Source organism: Notolabrus celidotus, chromosome 24 (assembly GCF_009762535.1).
Source record: "Notolabrus celidotus isolate fNotCel1 chromosome 24, fNotCel1.pri, whole genome shotgun sequence".
In the NCBI taxonomy this organism is placed as follows: domain Eukaryota; kingdom Metazoa; phylum Chordata; class Actinopteri; order Labriformes; family Labridae; genus Notolabrus; species Notolabrus celidotus.
The window spans coordinates 7,001,263-7,023,310 of record NC_048295.1 but is presented as its reverse complement, the minus strand read 5'-3'; the positions used below and the strand labels follow the sequence as shown (position 1 = coordinate 7,023,310).

The 22,048-nt window shown below is 41.2% G+C and overlaps 1 protein-coding gene across 4 annotated transcripts in view; it reads right to left on the bottom strand.

Moving 5' to 3' along the window:
- Positions 1–22,048, bottom strand: part of nid2a (nidogen 2a (osteonidogen)) — a 72,021-nt gene that overhangs the window by 24,697 nt on the left and 25,276 nt on the right. For 3 of the 4 annotated variants that reach the window (XM_034677935.1, XM_034677936.1, XM_034677933.1), the window contains exons 4-8: positions 16,158–16,243; positions 12,556–12,717; positions 5,834–6,052; positions 4,393–4,578; positions 4,113–4,229 (exon numbers count right to left, since the gene is read on the bottom strand). In XM_034677935.1, the coding sequence (XP_034533826.1) occupies positions 4,113–4,229; positions 4,393–4,578; positions 5,834–6,052; positions 12,556–12,717; positions 16,158–16,235 (762 nt within the window). In that variant the 5' untranslated portion in view covers positions 16,236–16,243. The remainder of the gene's footprint in view (positions 1–4,112; positions 4,230–4,392; positions 4,579–5,833; positions 6,053–12,555; positions 12,718–16,157; positions 16,244–22,048) is intronic. The other variant, XM_034677934.1, reaches the window with a different exon arrangement.

The window sequence follows — 22,048 nt, the reverse complement described above, 5'->3', positions numbered from 1 at the left end:
ATTTCAAAAAGTAGAGAAAAAAGCACATTTATCTCCGATTTCTGAGGGACAACATTCAAAAATGTTAATGTGTTGTTGTAGTGTGTCCAAGATGAAAGCCTTTGGAAAATCCTATAGTACTGTGTTTTCAAATTAAGCCCCCTCTCCCCACTTGGGAGGTCGCGGGGGGTCAATAGTGGGGTCGTGGAAACTTCAAGGGAAGAGGGAGACTGTGGTGTGAATGGGAGAATTTGTACAAAAGTTACAGACTGAATTGAAAGTGTGATTTATCAAACGTTAGAGGTGCTGTTTCTTTAAATTTAAAGAGACAGGCGAGTCGTTTCCACCCTGTTCTTGATATTGCTGACTCCAGCTCTGTATTTAGAAGTGTGAGTGCCGTACGGACCTTCTAACTTCACTCTTGGTTAGTTACCAGAATAAATAAGGGTGATTTTCAAAATGTCAAACTATTCCTTTAATTTGCGGTCTCCTCTCCATCGCTCCTCCTCCTCCTCCTTCTGTGTGGTCATTCGCCGAGTTCGAGTCAGTCCGAGTGAAGCGGCTTCGTGTGCCTCACACACTCACAGCTGGAAGACAACAAATTGCCGCCGACACACATCAAAGACTTTCAGACAGTGTGTGGCTTAAGTATGTGTGGAAGTGTGTGTGTTCTGACACCCCCTCCGAAACACACACACACACACACACACACACACACACACACTCACACACACACACACACACACACACACACACACACACACACACATACCCCTCGACCTTCCTACAGGGGTTTGTCACACCTTTTTTTAAAGAGTCTCCTCACACTCTGCGCACTGACCAGACACAAGCACAGACATTAATTGTCTCTGGGACTCACAAATGTTTGTTGTCAGGGACGTGCTGACAGTTTAAGTGGTAACATCATCTGTCGGGTGGGTTCGTCTGCTGCATCATGGGGGTTTGAAGTCTGTTAATACCCTACAACTTTATTTATACGGATGTATTCATATACTAAACTCAAAGACAACTTTATACTTTCATTATCAGCCTGTTTGGAAAAGTGGGAAAACAATAATGATAGCCTAAAGCTGATTTGCTTGACATTAAAGCTCCTATAAGGGTTTTTTCACTTGTTATGAAACAGGCTGAAAATGATAATGATGCCTTTTAGTGACCTACAAAAGAAAACCAGACCACTAACAAAAAGATTGCTAATAAGGGAACATGTAGCTTACTTAGCCTATATGACTTTACACAGCTTAATTATACCCTTACAAACCCTACAGCTGCTGCTAACACGTAGCAGGTGTCGCGTGGAAGCAATTTCATGTCTGATTCAGTGCAGTCTCACAATATTTACCTCTGTTTGGTCTTGTCCAGCTCTGTTTATGTACTGCGCTGGTTTACTCTGTCTTTATATAGTTTAGTCTACTCAGCCAATGACTTCAGCAGAATGCAGCTTCACATCTCGTCTGCGTTTCGAACAAGTGACTCAACAGTCTGCTGCAAAATGTTTCGTATCAGGTTATAATTATCTAAAGCTGGATCCCACTTTGGTTAGCCAGGAACATCCCGAGGAGAGAGAGATAGAGGGAGGCCGGGGATGAATGTTCGACGCGCTGATTTTTTTAAACTCTGCGTCCGCAGCACAGCTGCAACCAGGCACAGAGAGAGACAGAGCAGCTGCAGCCCGGTTGCCAGCCTCACCAGAGTGCTACAAACGGAACTGCCTACAGCGTGGGAACTGGCACACACACATGAACACACACACACACAGTCCGAGCTTGTGGCTAGGAACGGCGCAGTCAGTTTTTCGCTGCTGTCATATGAAAATCAAATTTTAGCCCGTTAGCTCACCTCAAAAGGAATCCCTGCTCGTTGTATGTTTGAGGAAATTGTACAACTTCAGGGCTTTAGAAGCTTTTTGAAGCACTTGTGAGAACACGGAGAGCAAAAGCAGAGCGGCTTTTCTTTGATCCTGGATGGATTCTGAGCATGAACATGTTTCCCACAAGATGAAATGAGGAAACGAGGACTGTACTCGTGATAAGTTCAGATGTAAACATCCAAAGTCTTGATTTTAAGTGGCTACTATTGAGCTTCTAAGCCTACAGTTTGAGGGATTCCCCGTGTTTCCCTGCAAGGCCCTCCTAGAAACAACAAACAACACAAAAAAAAACAACAGCTCCGCTTGTGCTGCGCGAAAAACATACAGAGGACGAGAGAAGAGAGGAGGGAGAGAGAAATATGAAAGGTGAGGGCCAAATCTAACAGAGGAGTCCATTTATCCGTCCGTCCAGCCTCATCTGACCTTCACAACGCAAACACGCAATAAGCTCTTCCACACTTTCCATTTCTGTACTTGCAGCTCGGGAGAGAGTTTGAGAGTGCAGCGCGGACGCAGTCAGGAAGGGGACATCAGGACACATTTCCAATATTGTGTACATACCATGCATACCATTTCCATTTAGATGTTTTCACATCGTGAACCCGTCTTCTGGCATGCATCGCACCACTGACTCTTCAATGAGAATTTCAATTCTGCACTGTAAATATTAGCGCTGCATTACATCATCATACTGGGGGAGCTTCAGGAATGATTACACTGGAAAAAAAGTACCGAAAATGTGGCACAATTTGGGGGCGAAATAAGCTAATATAAGCTTGTTAGCATCCTGGTATTCATGGGAGTGAAAGTGATCAAGTGTGTAACAACCTCCACTAACATGACATGTGTCCTAATGTGAAGAAGGATTAGCAACATGCTGCTAAAAGCTAAACACTTCCTACAACATTAACACGCAGAAGGCCAGACTTTGTGTGAATGGTTCTGGTCATTAGCTAATTGGGCTACATGGTAGCAGATACAACAGAGTGTGTGTTTGCAAGTGAAGCAATTACATTCCACTTATGATAATAGCCTCTTTTAGCCTAATTTCAAAAGACACAACCCTGCTTCTTTAGCGATGTGAACTTTCTCTCTCCTGCTCTCATTTTCTTTACGATATTTTCCCAACTCTGTATCCGGCCCTTAAACACCACACAGTCTTGCCCCCTTCCCCCCCTAAAAACACTACCTCATCTCGTCACTCCTAATATACATCCTGGCAAACACACACACACCTCAGGTTAATCAGTTCTCACACACATACCACTCTACCCCCAACGCACCCCACCCAGCACCTCTGGCTAATCACTTCAAAGGGGAGATGCTATCAGCGCAGAGAGGGACCAAGTGGAGTAAATCCCAGCAGGGACCCTGACTGCTTCAATCTGACAAGGCAGACAGAGCCTTTAAATAACACAACAACTCCCCTTTAAGCACAGAATAAAACATTTCACTTTAAAAAGGTGGAATTTGTTGATGCAATAAGTGCAAGTCTGAAAGACTGAATTCCAATATTGAGGCGTTAAGGAGTTAAGAAAGAAGAAGCACAAGCAGATGAGACGGAGAAAGACAGCGAGACCTCCGGGGGGGCTTTTCTTAAATCGCCACTCCCTTCATCCCTCCAACCCTCCAACCCACGCACTACAAACCTGGAACAACAAACCTCTGTTTGTTCGGTCTATAAGTTCAGAAGGCGCGGCTTTGGCTGGAGTCTCAGACCAACTTAAAGCACTTCCCTGGATGCTTAAATTTTAAAGGCGTTTTAAAGGAAAATTGCTACAACTTGTGCCAAAGAGTGATCCTGTTTTGAAGGTTAATTCAATGTCAAGTCAATCTAGTATCTATGTGTATAAAACTTTGAACTGCTAACAGCTCAGTGAGGCAGAACTTGGTGGAGATGAGTACTTAAATAACGAACCAGGTTACTCACTAGTAAGTGGCTTACATACAGGGAGGGGAGCAATGTCCACCAGAGCATGCGAAGGAATGGCCGAACATGTTTGCGTCTACCTGTGTGTGAACTGGAGGAGGGGATAATGAGTCGGGAGGCACTTTGATGACCCTTAAAGATGACCTCTGACCCCTTGAAGAGGTTAAGAGGCAGATTAGGAGGGGAAAAGGAATTACAAATAGGCCCCCCACCCCTGGCTGATTACAAGTGATGCACATCCTCCAGGAATTTGGGATTGTCTCTCACGAGAACTGAAACACTCCAGCGAGGGCCTGATGATGCAACGCTTACCTTAGAGGACGGCGCGGTGGTTCGCGATGGCTCTTTGTACGCCGCAACGTTCTCCCATGTAGCGACGACGACGTGCGTGGGGGTGAATTTGGCGTCCGGGAAGCCTCGGTGTACCTCCTGGATGAGGGGATGAATCATGAATGAATGACGAGAGAGGGAGAAAGATGGATTGAACTAATGGGAGATGGACTGAGAAAGGAAGAACCCAGATTCATAGTCAAAGTCAATGGAAGAGTAGTCATGAAAAGGCATTGTGCTGCGTTCAAACGCTCAAACAGACCTGTGCCAGTTTGTTGAGCACGCTGGGCGTCTCGGTCACCCTGTAGTAAATCTGCCCTCGCCCTCCAGTCGTGTCGATGTCCGCCAGAAACGGAGCCACTGCCGGGAAATCTGTGGGGAAGCCATCATCCACATACTGCTTCTCCATGGGCAAATCCTGGGCGGAGATGATGCCATTGGTAGCCACCTGGAAACACAAACAACCACCAATCAACAGCGAGTCCAAGATACAGCGACCATTGGTGTCCTGAGTACTTCAAAACCAATCATAAAACTCCTTAAAGGAATATCTTACAGGCCATCTTGAAGCTATGGAACCTCCTAATGAACTCCCCCCCATAAACCACGGCAACCTCCTCATGGACCCCAGGAACCCCATAATGAACCCCAAGACCCCCCCCCATAAACCACCAAGACCTCCTCGAGCAACCTCTGGGGCTCCTTGGGGGATGTCTGAGCCTGTTCCCAGACTATAAGTAACAAATATTCAAACCATGAAAGCCTGGTACCAACCTCTGCTTTTTTAAAATCTATTATACTCTAAAAATACTCTAAAAATGCAACACAAACAAAATTCCTCACACGAGCTTTAAGTGATTAATAAGGATGTAGTGATAGAGGCACTTAAGGCTGATACTGGTTATAAATTCAAAGCATTATTAATTTGTTAAAAAAAAGTAGTGGCTTAAAATGTTATTTTAAACAATTTTTGTTTTCAAAAGTAACAATCTTAGAGTAAGCTTAATAATAAGACTTAGTTGTCTTAAAGTACTTGATGGGATGTAACAGATTCATCAAAATGCCATATATAATGCCATAGGGCAAGTATCGGCTAATAGCGATACTCAGATGATTTATTGGTAATTTCTTGTACATACAAATTTAAGTAGCGCCTTTATTCAAATATGTTAATTATAAGGATCCATATAAAGTGATGGATGCATTAATGTGTTTGCATCACTTTAATGCTGCAGGAGTTTCCTCTAAGGACTTCAGATGCTGCAAGGTAGCTGCAACTTTAATGCTATGTCATATATTTGTATTTATTTGAGGGAATTTACAAAGTCAGGAGCAACTTAAGATATGAGAGAGCAAGTGCAAGATTTCCCTCTGAAATGCTGTATCTAGAAGTGTAACTTCCAATCACAGCCCAATTACATAACAATGGGACTCTGGTAGGGCCATTCGGTGCAATGAATGCTGACTGGTAATGCAATAAGTACAATTTGCTTTGACTTATTTTTTACAGTGTTGTTAATGAACTAGGTGCCCCAGTCAGAGTTTTGATTTTCATTCAAACATGCACATAAAAAGTTTTACTTTGCACAGTAAAGCAGCCACAGCTCCCTGTCAGCAGCTGCAACATTCACCTGCAGAGTAGTTTCTAAAGGCAGTATTTCAAAGTCCAAGCATGCAAACAGGATAAATGAAGCAGTACTCACATATAGATGGGAGAACAGGGAGTCGTAGAAGTATAAGGGTCTGGGCAGGGTCAGCACTTTGGACGTTTCATCGTCGCCCTCTGCCAGGATCAGATCTCCACTCAGAGGACCGTAAGGGAACAGATCAGCCCTCTGGATGCCTTCAACCACACACACGCTGACGCTCCAGCAGAGCACACACACCGCGAACAGTCGCCCTCTCTGCATCGTGGAGCCGGCCTGAATGAAAGAGGGAGAGAGGTGCACGGGAGAAAGAAGAAGAAGAAGAAGGAGAGGACTTTCCTCCTCTTTTCTTCTTCTTCTGCAGAGCCGCTCGTGCTCGGCAGGGGAGGGAGGGAGGGAGGAGCCGAGGCGCGCTGTGATTGGTCAGCGGGAGGATGAGTGACAGCTGCAGGCCGGTAACATCTGGCTTGCGTTAAGAAAAGACAAATAGAGAGTTTTTAATCCGGATGTAACTTTATCTGTTTCACAACAATGTCAGAAAACACATTGTGGATTTCAAAACACGGGGACACACACGCTGAAACACACACGTGGAAAAAACACGGATCAAATCCTCGAGAAGTTAGAAATTTAATCGATTTTAACTATGTGATGACACCACAATATGTTTTTGAAACATGTTTAATATTATGCAATTATATATATGTAACATGTCAACATTTCATTCTACTAAATCCTATCAGACAGTCACAACGTTGAGATACTTAGCCTCGTGTGCCACCTAGTGTTTGAATTTGGCATTACAGCTTCCTACATTTGAAAGTTAATGCATTTTATTTAATAATCAATTAATTCTATAAAATATTGTTTTCTCTGTCTCTATTTTGAGGGATTTATTTGGAAAATCTATGGTTTAAGTAAAAAAGATTATTTAATTTGTTTAAGAGAGGATCCATTTATTCTAGGATTTTTGTTTTATTTTTTTGTCTCTCCATTTGAAGGATTTTATTTTGAAAAGCTACGGGTTACCCAAATACATGTGAATTTTAGATATCTTTTTTTCCCATATTAATCAGAGATGATTAATTGATTATATGATTTTTGTTAATTTTTTTCATTCTACATTTGAATGATCTTATTTAAAAAAAAATCTATTGATTAATCAAAACAAGATGTTTTATAAACCTTTTTTTTCTTTTCCTTTTTTTCACTGAACAAACTAACAAACTGTGGATGACATCTGTTGCTTTGGAATGCCTCTCTCTTTCAACCACAGATACTAACACTTACATGAATAATCCTGCAGGTGGCAGCAAAGACAAGACTGAGAAAACAAATCACAGGACAGGATCAAAGACAACAGGGTCGATTTTTATTTTGATGACTTAAGTGTGCGACAACTTTAATGTGTGTTTGACTTTTTGCATGTGGCTACTTGTTTATATGGAGTGATAAAAACCTGTATTAGATTGAAACAGAATAACGACACACCTTCGTATAATCTGGATTTGTGACATCAAATAAGGGCTAAAATCGATCAGCTCATTTATAATTCAAACGAGGACCATTAGAAGGCTGGGTCACACAGATTTTGTTGACATACAGGAGTAATGTGAGTGATGAAACTCTGCACTGCTTATTGTTTTGTGTGTGTGTGTGTGTGTGTGTGTGTGTGTGTGTGTGTGTGTGTGTGTGTGTGTGTGTGTGTGTGTGTGTGTGTGTGTGTGTGTGTGTGTGTGTGGGAGCTAAAGAGAGGGACGGACAATACATCAGCGCTTGTCAGCACTTTAACAGACGCCAGGCGCTCCACAAAGGCTGTTTACCAGCAGAGCAGAGCAGTGAGAGGATTTATAGGTTAAGACTTTGATCAATAATTAAATTGCCTTCTAAATAAAGAGCTCAGAGAGCGACGGTTCTCCTTAAGATGCCCACAAGAGAAGGTAGAGAAATGACAGGAAAGGAAAGAGGAGACAAGAGCAAGGAGAAGGAAATGAAACAAAACAAGAATTAGGAATAAAAAAGGAAAGAATGAGAAATCAAAGGAAAGGGAAATCTTGAGAGTGGATGAAAAAGAACAAGGGTGCAAAAGTTATGAAGAAGGAAAGACAGTGAAGGAAACAGCAGAATGAAAAGATAAATATGACAGAGGATGAAAGGAAACAGGAAAAGTAGGTAAAGGGGGAAAAGGGCGTCAGCTAGGGCAGAGGACGAGGTAAAAAGGGGGCCTCTGCCGGGTGATGGACAAATATAGAAAAGAGAGGACTCTGCAGCCAGCTGCAAAGGAAAAGAGAGAAAGAGAAGCAACAGGAAGAAGAGATCCAAAACATGTAAAGGAAGTAGAGGTAAAGAAGTAGAAGTATCAGAGTGTTTGTGCGGTCTTGTGGAAATGTCTGCGGTCTCACTAAAAAGGGTCAAAAGTAATCGAGAACAAGAGACTCAACAGATGAAAGATGAGAGACAAAGAGAGGAAGTGGCATAATGACAATATGTCATAATGAAGGGTTGGTTAATGGGCCCGTGTAGAAGCACTCAAGTGTCATTTCAGAGCTTTCAGAGTGGATCAGTCACGGCTCTATTTTAGGCCGAAAGTGTAATTACGATAACATCACTGAATTTATCGAAAGCTATTTCGCTAAAAACGGGTATATGTTACCTAATTCCCCTAAGGATGATGTCATTGTCATTTAGGGGAAGTATTTATACTCAAACATAGAAAAAGTTTGATTCAACTTTGTCTGTATAGCTCTACCAGTCAAGGCAGATGGCTGTCCACCAATGACTCTGGTTCTACTTGAGGTTTCTACCCGTTTTTTGTGTTGTTTGTCTGTTATTCTCTTTCTCTGCATTCCCCTATATCCTACTTACTCGGCCCATCCAGTCTCGGCACATGTCAGTCTACCAATGATTCTGCTTCGGGTTTCTGCCTGTTTAAAGGATGTTTTTGTTCGTAGTGCTAGTTCTACAGCTTAGATGACATGCAGGAAATGCCGTCTGAAGTGGGGCACAGTGATAGAAAGATAAAGAATCATATTTTGCTTCATTTTCACAAGAATGTTGAAGGAAACCCAGAGCAGCACCGAGCAATCTCAACACAATCAGACCTTACATACATCTCTGCTCACTACTTTGAATGCTTTGTTCTTAAATTTATGGTTGAAGAAAATGGTTTAGACATGTGTTCTTCCACATGGTGCTGAACATTAGCTCTTTCTTTCTTGTTATTTTTAGGGCCCTGCTATTTGCAGGTCTGTAAGTCAACAAAGTGTCATGCGTTGTATATGACGGAGACACTATCCCTGTTGTTTGTTGAGAGGAAGATTGCTTCAGGGAATGGAAAACAATTGCAGATTTGTCTTTTATGCTATGCAAATTATCTTAGCTTGGTCTGTGCTGCATTATTCAAGCAAATGATAGCATCTACTGGTTTTTCAATGTTCACCACATGTACATGCAAAGAAGCTGGCAGGGCTCTGCAAACCAAGACGCCTTGTTTGCTGGACTAATGTGGACAGTTATTACAAGAACAAGCTTACTCTGTAATGTGTAGTATTACAGCAAAATAATAGTCAACTGAATTTGTGTTAACATTACTTTTGAATTGTTGTCTGTTTTTAATTGATCATCATTATTTTAAGCATTTTAATGTTTCTTTTATATGCTCCACGTCATTGTAAATGAGGGCTTTGCTCTCAATGATTTTCAAATTTCAATAAAGATAATGAATTAAGAGCTTTCAATGTCCTTTCCGGTATTCTCAAAAATAACTATATTTAATAGATATTAAAATTGCAATACATTTAAAAATAAACTAAATAGAAAAAGTACAAAACTCTATACAAAAAAATGATTTCTCATCCATGTCAGTTTTGGATAAAATGTCATTTATAACTGAGAATTAAATTTTAAATATTTTAATTGGATGTTGAATTAATACAAATAAAAGTATAAATAATAAGGATGTACATATTATTATTATTATATTTATTTTTATATTATATATAGTGTTAACAATTTTAATATAAATATATATATATATAGACAGGCTGTAAATACATTCATGTTCTTCCCTCCCAGGACTCTTCCTCAGCTGAATAAATGTTACTTTTTCCCATTATACACTGAAGATAAAGACTCTAGCTCTGCAGCTCTGCAAGGGGTGGGGTGTACCCATTCCGCGTGACGTCACCGCACCAGTCCCTGATACCCCGGGTCCATTCATGTCTGAACCATCACAGCGCCGCGCGCCTCGCCTACTCCACACCTCACCTCCTCGTCACCTCGGCGGCTCCACAAGTGAAACTAACGAGAACTCTGGGACTATTTCTTTCAACTGCAAGACTGGAAGTGGACTCTAGAACACGGAAAGAAACGTCTTCACTCTGGGGGAGCGAACTTTGCGTTAAGAGAGGACTCGATTGTTTAAATTTGGGGTGCGTAAAGGCTTTGAAATCCTCGCGGAGGGGACAGTTGACGCGCAAGGCGGTTTTCACACATGGAGCGCCGTTTACGCAAAAATTAGCACATTTTCTTGCAGAATACAACAAAATAAAAGTTTTTTTAGCTTTACTTGAGCACTACATTATAAGTATATTCTATATTGTTTTCCTAAAACCGCCGTTTTCCAACTTTACCAGCTATTTTCATCGTTTTTTGGGGGGCCACTCCGTCAGCACGTTGTTGCTGCACACAAGGATGCAGCTCCTATTCAACAGAGAGATGGGCTTTAACTGCCTGTGTCTCAATGGACTTCAGTAACCTGTATGCTGAACCCCTAAAGGACAATCTATTCCGTCAGTTTATAACATAAGGAGGGTATGTCAGTAAGTCTCACACACTTATATGCTCAATTGAGACCCAACACCTGGTCTCATCTGTCTAAGCCTATATAGTCTAAGCTCTTCTAAGCTCTTCTGATTTCTTCACACAGGGTAAGGACAGCATCGTTTTTGGTGTTTTTCATCTCTTCAGAGACTTTTGGAGCCCAAACTCGAGCAGGCATCAGCACAGTGAACACGTGCAAATAGGTGAGTCACATATCTGGCTGTCACACTCTCTAAGAAAGTGAAGGCGGCGCACAAACATCAGGACTTATACAATAAAAACAGCTGTCTAGCATTATGTAGGATTGTGTTTACACTCAACACCCCAGAGGGTATCCACATTTTTTGGGAGTGAGGCAACAGCTGCAAGTGTGTGAAACAAGATTATTTGCCCCTTTATGATTCAGCTCAACTGGGACTTGAATGCTCACATTGTAGCGTCTAACACTCATGTTTGTCAGCTGATATTTGTTTGAGAGATAGAAGGGGAACAACTTTGAAGTTTCACAACGCCAAATGTCAAACTGGAGCACGGTTAAAGCCGTGGGATTTTGCAGCGCATGCAAAATTGTCTTCTTTTATAAGAGGAAGAACATTTTTGCATGGATGAGATCTGTTAAGCTTGCTTGCAAAAAATGAGAGAAAAGTGGTGGATTGTTAATGAAGCGTTTGCTGGCGATGGCTCAAAATAAAGTCTGGAAGTATGGAATACTTGTAAACATCCTCTATAATTAAGGCAGGGTCTTTCCAGGTCACGGAGCCGCATGTAAACAAATCTTGGCTTGGTTTTTAAAAAAATGCTGGGACAAAGCACTAATAGGCAGCCTCTCCATCTCTCTTTACACAAGCCTCTACTGATCCATTGACTAGGTCGGTTTCTGGTAGTGCCACTGGTTGACATTCAATCAAATATTAATATTGATTTTAAAACAATATGCTGCTTTGAACAGATTACCCTTCAAATTTGATTCACCACGTCACTTCTGAATGGCTTCACGTGGAAGCACTTATGACATTAATCACACGATTTACCTCTCAGGGGCATCTTGTACTCTTCAGTTTTTCAGATATCATGGTGTGTCATTATATAGATGCAATTATCGGGTATCATACAGTGTAACAGGTATTGGGTATCATGTATTGAGTACTATGTATCGGGTAATGTCGCCGCTCTAAATCTCTAACCTGCTTTCCACTTCTCTGTTTCCAGGATGGTTGCCAACAACTTCTTAAGGACACCTTATTGACATCATCTTTGGAAGCAGGGGCACACACTCGTCACAAACCCACCAGTTTCCAGCCATGGGTCAGCCTGAAGACCTGTGCCACTCCAAGCCTCACATTGACCCCGACAAGAAGCCTCTGATCAGCGGCATCATGTTTGCCCTCGGACTCTTCGGCAACATGGCCGCCCTGGTGATCCTGGAAATACGGCGTCGTAGAGACATGAGGGCTGGGAACACGCGGCGGCGATCGTTGTTTCACGTCCTCATCACGTCATTGGTGGTCACGGATCTGGCGGGCACCTGCCTGATTAGTCCGCTAGTGCAGATGTCATATTACCAAAACACTACCTTGGTGAATATGGCACCAAAATCGAGGGCCGTCTGTAAGTACTTTGGTTTCAGCATGACCTTCTTCAGCCTTGCCACCATGTCGCTCCTCTTCATGATGGCGCTTGAGAGAGGTGTTTCCATCGGATACCCCTACCTGTACAGCCGCCATGTCACCAAAAAATGTGCCTACATCACAATACCACTAGTGTTTCTTTTCTGCGCCTTATTCTGCCTCCTTCCTTTTGCGGAATTTGGTATTTATGTACAATACTGCCCCGGCACGTGGTGCTTTATTGACATGAATCATGAAGACCCGGCCAACCGCGTCTACGCCAACCTGTACGCTACGGTTATGCTTGTGCTGGTGCTAGCTATCGTGGCGTGCAACTGTTTTGTGGTGTACCAGCTGTCCAAGATGTACCAACGTCGGAAGAGGAATTGCGGCTCCATGATGACGATGAAAAGGCCGAGCAGTGATCGCAAGGCGATGTCGATGGCCGAGGAGGTGGAGCATCTTATCCTGCTGGTGTTCATGACCATCATCTTCATGATCTGCACGCTGCCCCTAGTGGTAAGAAGAAAATATATAACACACAATCGTACACACGCTAATACACAGATTATAATGATTATGATATTTGTAGATACTACTGTAGTTACTAATAAAAACAAGGTCTGTGGACGAACAACGTCAAACTCTGATAGTGGCTGGCGATGTTTGTCACAAAGTCTCGCCACAATTTAATGAATCAGTGAGCTCTCATTTCTTTTAACACTTGAGTCTGCTGGTGTTCAGAACTCTGTAGTGCCACTGAGTATTTGTATTGAGTACTTTGTAAAATAATAAAAAAGTGTCATGTAGCTGTAATGTAGGAAATCAGACATGTGGAAAACAACATTTAAGGTAATAGTTAGCTTAATCAACCACAACTCTACAACACAACACAGTATAGTCTGTGTACTTGTCTTCTTTTCAATTGGAACTCTTGCACTCAATAACAAATTGTGCTTGAAAATAGTGGTTTTGTATCCACTGAGAACAAATGCATTAATATAGATAAACATTTTTAAAAATGTAAAAAGAAAATGCATTAGAATGTTTTTTCCTGTAAGTGATGTGAATAGTGTGAATAATAATCTGTTAAAGTTTTAAGACTGAAACTTCTTTGTGGCTTTGAGTCAAATGTCAGCCCGCCGCAGAAACACAACAACAGCAGTATTAAAAAAAACAAGTCAAGACGCAACTCAGAGCTGCGATTACTGCTGTCAGACGCAGACAAGGCCCAGTTTCAGTCAGAAGCTGCTGTCAAAATGTCAAAGAAAGGAAAAAGCGGTCGACTTAAGGTGGGTGGACTAATCACCAAAATCATTTTAGAAGAGAATGTTAAAGAGGTGACTCAACATGAAAACATCAGGAGGGTTGAATGATGCAACGGCAATTCCTCAAAAGTTGGGAGGCTGTGAAAAATGTTAAAAAACAAATTTGATGGTGTTTAAACCATAGACAGTGCAGGGATTAAGTGTCCATGATTTCCAAAAAGAATGTCAAATTTTGATTTGAGGATAGTTTTCTATTTCGTTTTTGTCTATATAAAATAGGCTCTGGATTATGTTTATATATGGTCTCCTCTATGCGTGGTACAGTGTTAACCTTTATTTGTGATCATTTAACCCATACAGTGACTTCCACTACAGTCATGTCTGTTTTTAATGCAATGCTGCCTTATGGCCTTATCCAATTTGTTCAGAGATTTCACCCAAAATATTTGCAGATGTTCCTCTAGGTTTTTTCCCCCCCAACTTTATCAGTGTTCAATTGTCCCTCCCCTAACTTTGATTTCAAATATTAAATGAGCATATATTTGTTCATAAAACCATAACATTTTCAAGTTTCATAGGATGTAGGGTTACATTATTGCAACTGTTAAAAATCTGTTTTTACATTTTAGTGTCTCAACTTTTCAAAATTGGGTTGTATACTTTTTTTTAACCATATTACTGTCTATTTCTTATTGTGTGTTTTTATTATTTTATATAATAACATACATGTTTAAAGTTGTTGATTTTTTACTAAAAATGACATTTGCAAATTTAACCCTTATTTGAGTTGCTTTGTAATATTCCCTTCTAAAGCTGCAGGAACTAGTAAAAAAAATGGCCTTGAATTGTTTTAAAAACTTATAATTTTACTGACATGTCCCAAAATAACATGTTTTGCCAAACCAACAACACAAAACCACAAAATGTTTAATCAACTTTGAGTTATGACGGAGAAGAGCAACCAATCATCCCATTCCACATTCAGAAGCTTGACCCAGAGAATTTTTTATGTTAACGCGGGGCCAATTTCAATGAGAAATGTTGTTGTTGCATAATGAGTTCATCAGAAGTGATTACAGAAGGGAAAGTCCCCTATTCACATACAGGACTTCTGTATTTTGGATGACAGTAAAGGCCCTTTATGAGTCCAGGATTTGGTCAGTCAAGTCATCAGAAAGACATTTAGACAGACCATAATGAGATGATAATGCAGACTGTATTATGAAATTGGTTTCCAATGCAAAAACAACTAAATAAATCATATCTCAGCTGACTAATGAAAGACTGCAGTGAAGCTTTTATGAGATTAACCCTGTTGGTAATCAAACATTTAGTCCTATACCTTCATCAAACAAACACAAGATGATTACTGTGATAACACATGCGAGCTAGAGTCAGCTACTACTTTAAATACCCATGGTTGATAGCGTGCCGTGGACCAATCATGAGAATTCTGTGCTAGCAAAAAGCATTGTAAAATAGACTCTTAAAACTTGTAAGATTGAAGGCCTAGAGAGCTTATCTTGAAGACCAGGACAGTATGAATGGATGGACCAAAGTTCAAACCACCCCTCAAAACATCCACGCAGTAATAACCCATTTAGCTGTCTCTGTGAGTCTCCAAAATCCATTTCTTTCAAACCACCCCACTTTTGAAAGTATCCCCTTTCGATTTCAAGTAGAAAATCAATAAGTTTCCCAGCAGATATGATGATGTGTTTTTCACAGCAGACAGCAGTAATGGGGCCAAAGTGCCTTCTCGTCCACCGCTGTGGCTTCAAATGCAGACATTACCTCTCTGCAACGACTGCCAAATTCAGCATCAAACTTAATTTGGTAGCATTAGAAAGCACAGCGTGAACAAATGAAGAGCTCGATGTTCCCACTGAGTTGAGCTTGTTGAAGTATATTTTGACTCTTACCTGAAGTCTTGTTTTCCTACCCAAAGAAATGGAAGGGGTGCAGCTGCAAAACTTTCAAGCTGAACTCTACAACTCCTTGAAATAATGGAGTAGAATTGGACATAAATATATACTTATTATTCTTTAAGGTCCATACTTTTTGTTGTGTTGACAGGGGACTTACTCATGTGATTAATTTGATACTTTATATCCACTCCCTCCTAATACAGTGAGGAAACTACACACACCAGAGAGTTAATCTCTAAACAAATAAATGAACAGCGTCAGATATAACCACAGGGTGTTAACGGCATACTAAGCTCAAAATTGTCTTTTGAAGAGCAACACAAAGTTGGCCTGTTTAAATGTCATGGTCTAATTATCCGTCGTCCCCTGTACACTGTGTACCAGGTGTAGTCTGATGTTGGCAGGTAAAGGACATTGGTATCAGCTTCCCACATTGACCTCCGATACGTCTCATTGAGAGGTTGGTTTAAATAGATGACTCGTAGGGTGAGGTTAAACAAGGACAAACAGAAGGAAGGTAGGAAGGTAGAAGAAGACGAGTAGTGGTTCAGGTCCAAACACAAGTCAATGTGTAAGGCCTAATACAAGTTATAAAGTTTTTTAAACCCACATGCAATTTATCATTTATCATGATTCTGACATGATGTTTTATTCACCACCAGAGGCAGAAGTCATAGAACATTTACTTCAGCCAAATTTGATGGATTTCCTTTATAATGAGAGTGCTATGCCATATATATACAAGTCAATCACTTACCGTGTCAGCCGCAGTCATCTCTCCTCTCCTCATATTTCTGAAGAATGGCCACATTAACCTATCGGCAGACATTTCCATTTGTTGCCCTGCAGGAAGATAAAGAACCTTTTACCATATTTCACTCAAAGCGTACACTGAGTTACACTGCAGAGGGTAATTCATCTTTCATTCTAAAGTAACATCCACCCTCAACTTGAGGTAACAGAAAAGGAAAAATGTCTTCTCTACTGATGGCATCCATTTAACATTTTTAGTGGATGGGCTATCTATCATCATTTCCTCTTCATAGGGAACTGTTTTAATTGAACGACACATTATAGCACATTTTTTAGGCTTCATATTGTCCCTTTTTGCCGTAGCTTTGCATGATTTACAGCTGAAGGCTTGTGTCTTTAAAAACCCCTTATTTCAGCTACTGTCTCTTTAAGGAACAAAAAACAATCCAGAACCCAGCATTCTGGAAGCCCCCTTCACTGTTGCCAAGCGAGAAAGTTGTTTGAAATTTGAAATTTGCTCTATTAAGTTGATTTACCAATTGGTGATGTCACAAATTGTGCAAATCTGACGTGGTTCTCGTTGAATTCTCATATGACTTTTTGAACAAGCTGGTCAGAGCAGGCTACAGTCTTATGCTGTCTTTCCCTCACATTTTGAAAAAATGCCCACATTTAGTACTGACATCCAACATTTTAACTTTAGATTTATTCATAAAAAATTTAAAAAGTATAATACCACCGCTTTAATTATATGATATGCTAATTTATGCAAATAAAACTAAACATTGAGAGTTCTAATTCTTGAGAGGCTGGATTAGTCATTTGGTGATAAGAGTGCAAAGCCTGAGAGATGTAGCAACGGAGGCGAGTATCACTCTATTGTAGGGTGTTTTATAGTTGCATTGTGGTTGCACGCTTCACAGTGCTACACATTGACAGGCTAAACATAACTACAACTGCATTATTAATACATAGCTCTATATAAAACACTCATGGGTGTCCAGCCAGCAATGTGACACCACAGTCTGAGGTCGGAACATTACAATTCTCTCTCTCTCACACACAGAAAGATCATATTACATTTTTCTGCCAATATGAAACCGATCTGATTGTGTGTGTGTGTGTGTGTGTGTGGGTGTGTGTGTGTGTGTGAGGGGCCTCAGGTTATCTGTGATCGCATTAAACATTGAGAAGGCGCCATGGTACAGATAAAAAATGATGGAGAGAAGGATGTCAACAGAGTAAGGAGAGTAGTGGAATTCAAATCAGTACGGATGACAGCATCTATATTCGGGTTAATACGGTAATCTGTGCGATCGCTTTGTTTTGAAAACTAAATGGATTGTCGCCAGTTTGGACCGCTTGCACCAATGTGAGACAGTTGTTGATTCCAAATGCATAAATTTTGGCTGAACTCTACTCAATGAGACCTCATAATTTCACACACCAACACTCACAGCTTCTTAAAGTGACATACTACTCATAATGACCACCAATAAAAAAGAAAAAAACATAAATACCAGAGGCAACAGATTAAAACGTTATCACATCTGGAAAACTTTATGCAACAAAAACACAAACTGAAGGCAGTTTGGTCCTCCACATTAACGCTTTTACGGCTCTTCCTGTTCGCCCTGAGAGAGAGGAAGAAAATGGGTTCACAGTGTGAGCCTGGCTGAACTGCAAAGTCTGTTTCCACACGCACACAAGCTAACCTTCTCCCTGTCTGTTTTTGTCTCTCCCACACGGCGAAGGCCTGTCACTAATCACGATAATGATGCCCATTACTTTTGTTTAGAGCGACTCTGGGACTAGCGTGGAGCTTCTCCGCATTTTTCAAAAACAAACCATTCCATCGTTAATTTCTTTTGCGTCATTTGTGCGGACTCTTTCATTACAGGGGTATAAAATTTCCCAAACATGTTATGTAACAATAACTACTTCTACAGTGGTTGAGATGATAGCTTTTTAGGTATTTTCCAACAGCTGCTGATTGCCTTAAAGCAAAGACGCCTGATTGCCATTTGTTGGGGAAGACAGTTGCACTTAGAGATCGCCAATTAGTCCCCATGGCAGCAATAAAGCTCCAGGGTCGTGTGACCGAGCAACAGGAAATTGGCTTAATGAGACTGGCACGACAATGTTAGTGTAAGCATTGCCCTTGTGAGGCAGATGGGAGCTTTTATGGGAGTGAAACCTGAGTCAGTTTGGTAGTCAAACTTTTTAATGGAAGAGGAAGAGAAACAAGAGAAAACAGAAGGCGGAGGGGGGGATGAAGAATAAGAGTGGAAAACATCACAGGCATGAATGCAAGAAGTTCACTTTTGCCTTCACATTTCATTGTATATTGTTCGTGTTTGTTCCCCACGGAGGGGCAGCTGCAGGAGTTACAAAACCTGTGAGCTGGTTATGACTTCCATGGATTGTATGACCATGCGTGTTCCCAACGTCTGTCATAACTGAATAAACTACATTCAGAACTCTACGTTTTACCATCAGAAACATGTAAACAATTCTTCCCACGAGAACACTGGTGATAAACTTCTCCCCAGTGCAGGAAACAGGCAGGTTTTGGGGCCCCACCGCTTCACAACTGCAAATATGTCAATACTTTTAAGAGCCCCTGACAGCCATGGGTCATTAATGCCATCCCCCCCATACAGGGCCCCTGGAAACAGGTAGCATTTAAGATTTACACCAACCCTGTGTTTGGCGAACTGTCAAAAATTCCAACTTACATTTGACGGATTACACTGGGCTGTACATTTCTGTATGTCTAAAGTTGGAGTCCGCTCATAAAAAAGGTTGACAACATTCTAAAAATAGTAGTAATAAAGACAGTCGTAATAATACAGTCCAGATTTTACAACAAAGACTCTTACTATTTGTGTATCTCACACCGTGTGAACCACCTCAGCCTGGGAAAGTCTATTTGGTTTATCCTCAGAATTCAACATCTGCCTCTCAGCCTCTCCTAAAACCGCTGAATACACAACCCTTCACATTCTCAATAATTTATGCCGTGTCTGTGTTTGCCTCGGCGAACCGTCCAAAAGAGCAAACAGAATGATTCAGAGGGTAATTGAAATATCCTCTTCGAATTAGGACTCTGCAAACATCCTGAGTGGACTGAGTGGCAGTGCTTCCTGCATGTAAGAGGATGAAACTGTAATGGAATAAAAAACAAAAAGGGACTTTGCTGTGTGTGTGTGGGGTTGCACATATTTGGTCAAGGAGCCAGAGTACACCTTTGCTCAAGTGGCCTCTGTAAACAGTGTCTCTGCTCTGGATATGCTGGTTCCTTCTGCTATGTCACCGCCAATCAGATTCTTTTCCACATAAATCAATCAAGTAGGGTCAATCAACTTTTATTAACATACCACCAAACCACAAAGCGATATGACATTAATCTAACAATGAACAAGCAAATTGGCTTCCAATGAACTTCCTTTGAGTAGAAACCTCGAACAGACCCTGACTCATTGGTGGAACGCCATCCGCCCAAGACCAGCTTGGCTCCACCCATAACAAGTCACCAATATGCAACATTTCCAGTCTGGAGAGACCTCTTTTCTCCATTCTGCACTATATAAGTCCTTTGTGATGGCTTGACTACCTGCGTGTTAGACACTCTGTATTTTTAGCATTGCTAGCCACAGGGCTCTTGGGATGACACTGCCATGTGGTTGGTCAGTACTTTGGTTCAGACAGGAATACCTCAGTAATGATTGGATGAATGGCCATTACATTTTGTGCTGATATTTTTTGTATGGATGTTACAAAACTTTTTATTTCTAACTTTTTATATTACTTTTAAAAATACTTTAACATTTGTATGTGACTTTAATAACTTTTAAAAATTGTAGAACTCTTTGTTATGTAACAGTTTAATAACATGAATATTTAATAAATAATTTTGTATGACTTTTTGCTAACTTTTAAAAAAGGGTTTATAGAATATTTTTAGAAAACTGTTTAATACATTTAATACATACAACTAATTGTTTCTATGTAAAAGCCAAGATTTTTGCATTGATTTCCATTATTTGGGGCTTGGCTAAGTTGACGGATAGGTGTGCTTTCCATGATGCTGTCATTGGGTTTTCATCAGAGTGATCGCCACTGATTTAACACATCCTCTCTTTTCCCTTTCCATTTCTCAGGTCAGGGTCTACATCAACTCATCTCAATACAGCGATTCTCATCCCAGTGACCTGATCGCCCTGCGCTTCATCTCCATCAACTCCATCATCGACCCCTGGGTCTTCATCCTCCTGTCCCCCAGCGTGCTGCACTTCTTCTGGGCCTCAGTCTGCCGGGCTCCCTTGGGGACCGCCAGGGGCTCCATATTCAAAACATCATTGGCCAAAGAGACTTCTCGGCCTAACGTTGAACTTTCCAGCTCAGCATGGGAGTACAGAGAGCAATTTCAGACTGCGGAGGCTGTATGACCATAACAGTATTTTAGTTTTTATTATTTATATTTATTGAACTCAAGATTGGATGAGGTGTTCTCCTGGACCATCACATGGAGTATTTTCATGTTTGATTCTAAAAATGGACGTTCCTGTGTTTCTGATATTCAGCCGCCATCTTTGGGTTGTTCTTGCCATTCAGAGGGAACTTACACTCTCAGCTAGCATTTCAGCTGCATGTTGAATGCAGACAGACTTCTTTGGAGGTTGTATCCTCAGTGTAGAAACTCAACATTTTGTCTCCTTTGCTGCTTATATGTCACGCCATTAACCGATGAAATGAAAGAAGACATGCTGACAGTTGATGGCGAACGAAATAGACTTTTTCGGAAGCGACAAATATGTTTTGGTTTATATCAAAGCGAATCTGAAATGTTTGGGTGGACAAGCTTAGACTAGAGCTTGGGAACATTATCTTATCACCTTCTTAACCCCCTCTCCCCACATTAACCTCTGTGCTGCTTTGGTAACCTTTCCCTCCCGCATTCCAACCAGATTTCTGCTGGAGAGGTCAAAAGGCAACAAGCCTGAAAAGAGAGAGAGAGAGAGAGAGAGAGAGAGAGAGAGAGAGAGAGAGAGAGAGAGAGAGAGAGAGAGTGAGAGAGAGAGAGAGAGAGAGAGAGAGAGAGATTTGGAACTTGTTACGCCAGAATATGCCACACCAGTCTGTTTTTGTGGGGTCTCGGAAAGGGAAAAAAAAGTTCCTGCAATGACTTCACCACTTGCAGTTTCTGTGCACCATCTGTTTTCACTATGTGGGGTTTGCAATCCTTCTATCAACCAGTTTGATATCTGAGCTTAGCCTTCAGTACCTTTGAAAGTTGTGAGCTCTGGATCTGCCACCTGCAACCAATTTGGAGTGGCGCCAACCACCGCAGCTGGTCACTTCTTGGGACTGTGGGAGTCTTTTAATCCAATCAGAACTTCACAAGGTTTATTTACTACATAAGATATCACCGCTCTCGTAGACATTTTGAAGATTGGGGCTTGCAATCCACATTGTTACGAGTGTTTTGACCTATTTTCAACAATCCAAATACCACCAGAGGCCCAAGTATTCAACCAGTAAGGGATAATGTATCGTGAACAGGTGGTTATACAAAGTAGAATCCTGACAGGGTGAGCAGAACCTGTATGTGGTTTTGCCACAGTGTCAACAGGCAGAGGTTGTCTTGCTAACAGGCAGCTTTTGGGACATTATTACTCCTACTCTGGCAGCCAACAGCACAACAAGAAGCCTCCCACATCGCCTACCATCCTGTGGTCGTGATTCATGTTTGCCTCCTGCTTACACCGTGACATCAGTATGGTGTCATCCCTTAAAATAATCTAATACCTTTTAAAACGTCCCACACTCTGCTTTAAAGCGGTGCCATTCACCAGTTCTCATAAGACAACTCATATTTGGAATCAATTCTAA